The sequence below is a fragment of the Eucalyptus grandis genome, chromosome 4 (genome assembly GCF_016545825.1).
Source record: "Eucalyptus grandis isolate ANBG69807.140 chromosome 4, ASM1654582v1, whole genome shotgun sequence".
NCBI lineage: Eukaryota > Viridiplantae > Streptophyta > Magnoliopsida > Myrtales > Myrtaceae > Eucalyptus > Eucalyptus grandis.
This window is the reverse complement of record NC_052615.1, coordinates 15406497-15411302: the sequence shown is the minus strand read 5'-3', so window position 1 is coordinate 15411302 and position 4806 is coordinate 15406497. Positions and strand designations below refer to the sequence as shown.

The following is a 4806-nucleotide window of genomic DNA, read 5'->3' as shown; positions in this document are numbered from 1 at the left end:
ACATGTACAGATTGGGCACCCATTTTATTCCCGACTGATTTCTCAAAATCTGATTTTTGGGCTAGACTTATGTGGTTGCGTTTTGTTCGTAGATTCCTCTAGCTTGGTTTGGCCTAACCCTGAACAAGCCCTCTAAGATTTGGTTTCAAGAGATATTGTCGTGTTCTCAACGTATGGCCGGAGACGGGACCCAATCCCGAGGTTACTGTGCGGGGCTTGTCGTAAGGACCAAATTAAAAAAGTTGCTCTCAAGCCCCATCAACACTCCCCCTCGGACTCGCCTATATAAGTCGAAGGATTGTGCTCAACAATACTCACTCATTCCATCATAGAACTTGTAGAAATTTGCGATCTCACCAATCTTCTCAACTTTCGCTCACGCGTCATGGAGTACGGAACACAACAAGCCCAGTTCAAACCATGCCAAGCGAATTTGCCCGAAGTCGTGGGCACGATGCATCAAAGAAGAACAGCCAATTATAAGCCTAACATTTGGAATTACGATTTCCTGCAGTCGCTTAGCAGCAAACATGACCTCGTAAGATTGTAATTTGTAGCTTCCGCACTATCTTATTGTTCTCTTTAACTCTAGCCATCTCTTCCTTATATGAGCGAATGGACATTGGCATGCAATCGTGCAATTATTTGCACATGAGACGCATATTGATGTTTGAAGTAGTACTTTGCTCTAAATTCATTTGAAACATTACAATGCATGTACCTATTAAACGTAGCAAGCGATGTTTTGGTCAGTGTTATCATATGTATCGGTCATCACATTCAGACTTGATTTATAGCTATCATATGATGTAACAAAACCAATTCATATAGCTCTACATATGCATGTACTAAAGTAAAAACATCTAGGCATTGCTCTATAGATTGAATTATTTGAGGCCTTTTAGGGGTAGATTTTGATCTAACAAATATGACTCAATTCTGCAGAAAGAAGGAATTAAGGAACGGATGGAAGGGCTCGTGGAGGAAGTAAAGCGAATTTTATCGGAAGAAGTCGATTCACTTGCCAAGTTAGAGTTAATTGACAGCATGACCAAACTGGGGTTGTCCAACCTTTTTGAAAATGAAATGAAAGAAGCTCTTGAAACAGTTGCATCCATCAACAATGGTGTTTTCACCATGGAAGAACATCTCTATGCCAGTGCACTTCGGTTTAGACTCCTTAGACAACATGGCCATATCATTTCGCAAAGTGAGTTCAAAATATGGACCTATGTGAATTTGTAGGTGTAAGATGTTACTATCAAATCACCAAAAAATAAAATAAAAAAATCCTACATACACTGAAGATTACTATACAAAAGTCGGTTCTTTTTAGAGATATTATTGAAAAGTTGACACATATCGACTTCAATATCACTTGTTGAGATTATCATTGAATTTTTTATTCATCATATTGGAAAAGTCATGCAACCCACATACCTATATGGACTTGGGATATATTTGGTTCAGCATTTGAAGAAAGTCTTTAAGAAAATACAAAAACTTTGAGGTTAAAGGAATTTTTTGAAATACAAGTACTGTTTGATCAATTGTAATTTAAAAGTGCATTGAGAAACAACTTTAGTTTAAACGATATTTGGAAAAGTCACACTTTGTAACTTACTTTTCTTTCTAAACTCAAAACCGGCCAAAGACTTAGCAGCCAGCGGGCAGCCGCCGAGGCCAAATCTGGCTGTTGACGCTGGCAGCCCGTTGCGCGACCTGGAGAAAGGACAAAGAAAATGTAATTGTAGATTAGACGGTGAAGAAAGTGTCGTCCCCATAGTGGTATGATGAAATTGGATGCACATAAGCCACTTAAAGCTCATCGTCGTTATTCACTCCTTTACGCTAATATTGAGTATTATCATCAATTATTCTCGGTTCTGTCCGGTCATAAATCTAACTTTCAATCTGTAATGAGATGAATTAAGGAGCTTCAAAGAAGGAAGCATCTTATTCAATAGAAGCAATTGCGAAGATGTTGAAGCTATGATAGAGCTTCTTGAGGCTTCACATCTGGCTTTGGAAGGTGAAAACATTTTGCATGAAGCGAAAGCCTTCTCAACTGGTATTCTTCGCAAGAGAGTCTCCAGTTTGGACGGTCGGCTCTTTAAACGCGCTGTACACGCTTTGGAGCTTCCGATGCATTGGAGGGTCCAGTGGTTCGACATCAAATGGCAAATAAGCTTGTACGAGCAAAGGGAGGACAAGCAAAGCAATCTGCTTGAGCTTGCCAAGCTAAATTTCAACACGGTCCAAGCCGCACACCAAAGAGATCTTAGAGAGATATCCAGGTAATTTTATGTGTATTCATAAATGATGTAGAAAATGTAGTGATTCACTTGACCAAGGTCATCTATTTAAAGGATGTCATGTTCTTTTTGCAACTCATCTCAGGATGAAAACAACAAACTCGGTCGTGATATATATATGCTCTAAATTCACCCTGGGAACGTGCCTATTTTGATGATATCTCTACCAGACATTATGTGATTTTCCTAGCTTTTGATTCTGATTAGTTGCTTCGGTAAATTCAGGTGGTGGAGGGATCTGGGACTTATGGAGCACGTGGACTTCACGAGGGATCGGCTGGTCGAGAGTTTCTTGTGTGCCCTTGGACTCTCTCAGGAACCACGGTTCAGCTCGCTCCGCAAATCTCTCACCAAAGTTGTCATCTTGATACTGGTGATCGACGATGTGTACGACCTTTATGGTTCGTTGGAAGAGTTGGAATGCTTTACCTGCGCCATTACCAGGTTGTCCACGATGCCTCCCAATCTCTTCCTTTCGTCTCTGTTCAGTTTATTTTCTCTAACTGGAATATCTAATGCTTCTAGGCGGGACTCGGAACAGATTCAACAACTTCCTGAGTGCATGAAGGTGTGTTGTCGAGTGCTTAACGATGTTATTCACGAGATCGCTTATGTTATTGGCAAAGATGAAGATTGGCATCGAGTGCTACCACATCTCGCGAAAGCCGTAAGAGAAAAACTTGTGGATAATTCCGTACATATGCACGTCACCCCAAAAAAATTTTATCCTTACATAATTGATCATCTCTGAATAAGTATTTTTTTTTCCTTATTTTTTTACAGTGGGCAGAGTTTTGCAAAGCCTTACTTACTGAAGCAAAGTGGGACAATATGGGCTACACACCATCGCTGGAAGAGTACTTGAGCAATGCGTGGACATCATCTTCGGGACCACTGATCATGTCTCACGCTAGTTTCTTTGTGGGACATATGAATTGGGAGGATGTAGCAGATTTGCTGGAGAGAAACAAGGATCTGATTTATAATGTGTCCATGATAATTAGACTCTGCAACGACCTTGGAACGTCGAGGGTAATTATCAAATTTCTGCACTGAAGTTATAAACCAACTGAATTTGACATGATGTTAAGAATTTGTAGCCTTCGAAAAAAACATGGCATATGGTGTAATTGAATCAAGGAGATCGAATCTGATAAGCACATTAAATTGATTTACTTGTTCAATTAGGCCGAAAGGGACAGAGGAGATGCTCCATCGTCGGTGGTGTGTTACATGCGAGAAGCGAATGTTCCGGAAGACATCGCTAGGAAGCACATCAAGGAATTGATAAACCAGGAATGGAAAAGCATCAATGCTCATTGCTACAGCAATGCCGAGACGCCCTTTGTCCGAACCTTCATTGATGTCACCGTGAACGCGGCTCGCGTTGCGCATATGCTTTACCAGTTCGGAGATGGGTTTGGCGTCCAGGACGGTGATATTAGGCGGCAAATTTTATCTGCAGTGATCCACCCTCTCGCTCTTAACTGAGATAGCGCAAGTGTAATCACAAAGCAAGTGCGCAAGCTAGACTAGTTGCTGCCAGTCGAAGGATTTGAGTACTCCGCGCAAATTGTATCCTATGCTGCATATTCATTTACTTGGGTTTACAATGGTCAAATCTCTTAAAGATGTCCATTTTACAATATCGCACAAAGTAACCATGTGCGTAGTCAGCCTAATCCACATATATCGCACTCTGAAAAGAAATACTCGAGATCGTAATAATCTAACCCTTCTCATCCGATGTGACATTGAATGTTTTAAATGGCCGGTAATAGTATATTATTTTCTCAGTAGAATCGAAATAATCGTGAAACTTATTCTATGGAATCAAGTCAATCGCATGTAAAAATAGAATTGGGCTGCGATGGGTTTGGGAAAATGAGCTCGTTTCTCATACTTTCTCCTCTTGTTATAGGATGATTGGTGAGGTTTTGTTGGTGGGATCCGTTATCCACTAACATGCAGCCTTATCAAATGCCAATGCATTTTCCCCTTGAAAGTTTGCCATCAGTTCTCTATCCGTCGAAAATTCTTCTTCAAGTTAGTAGATTTGGATTTTATTTCGTATTGACATGGTGAAAACGACAAACATGAATTAGAATTCGCAACCCACATTGACTAAATATTTACAAAATCCACCTTTGTCGAGCTAGAATTGATTTAAAAAAGTATTAAATCCATTATACTATTGATACCTAAATTTAGACGACCCATTAATAATTCATTTTATAGAAAAATTAAGGACCAACCCTGACCTTTCAATAAAAATAATAGTTAAATTGCATTTAGGTATTAAGAGCAATTTTAGCATTAAACTTACACAAACTGCAACGAACCTGAATTTCGATCAAGACCATTGAACTTGCTGACATACCCGAAAATTGCACATGTGCATTGCACAGAGGGTGTTCTTAACTTAGAGGGTTGACTCTTTGATCCAGAGGGCATACTCTTTATAATGAAAAGGGTAGACACGGAAAATATG

At 39.9% G+C, this 4806-nt stretch overlaps 1 protein-coding gene across 2 annotated transcripts; it reads left to right on the top strand.

Annotated features, from left to right (window-relative positions):
• The first annotated feature begins 336 nt into the window (after positions 1-336).
• LOC104442741 (alpha-farnesene synthase) lies at positions 337-3943 on the top strand. Of its 2 annotated transcripts, XM_018872158.2 has the most exons (7): positions 337-538; positions 946-1210; positions 1925-2297; positions 2541-2759; positions 2841-2982; positions 3099-3347; positions 3504-3942. In XM_018872158.2, the coding sequence occupies exons 1-7, from the start codon at positions 386-388 to the stop codon at positions 3804-3806; spliced, it is 1704 nt and encodes a 567-aa protein (XP_018727703.2). In that variant the 5' UTR covers positions 337-385; the 3' UTR covers positions 3807-3942. The 2 variants fall into 2 exon arrangements, with proteins under 2 accessions (XP_018727703.2, XP_039167625.1); XM_039311691.1 differs by having other exon boundaries at positions 2541-2982; positions 3504-3943.
• Positions 3944-4806: the final 863 nt, after the last annotated feature.

Bases quoted from the DNA above. Each gene is read 5' to 3' on its own strand.
- LOC104442741 (XM_039311691.1), top strand. From the start codon at position 386: ATGGAGTACGGAACACAACAAGCCCAGTTCAAACCATGCCAAGCGAAT. The intron at 2,298-2,540 runs GTAATTTTATGT...CGGTAAATTCAG, and splicing joins GATCTTAGAGAGATATCCAG to GTGGTGGAGGGATCTGGGAC. The intron at 2,983-3,098 runs GTAAGAGAAAAA...ATTTTTTTACAG, and splicing joins TACCACATCTCGCGAAAGCC to TGGGCAGAGTTTTGCAAAGC.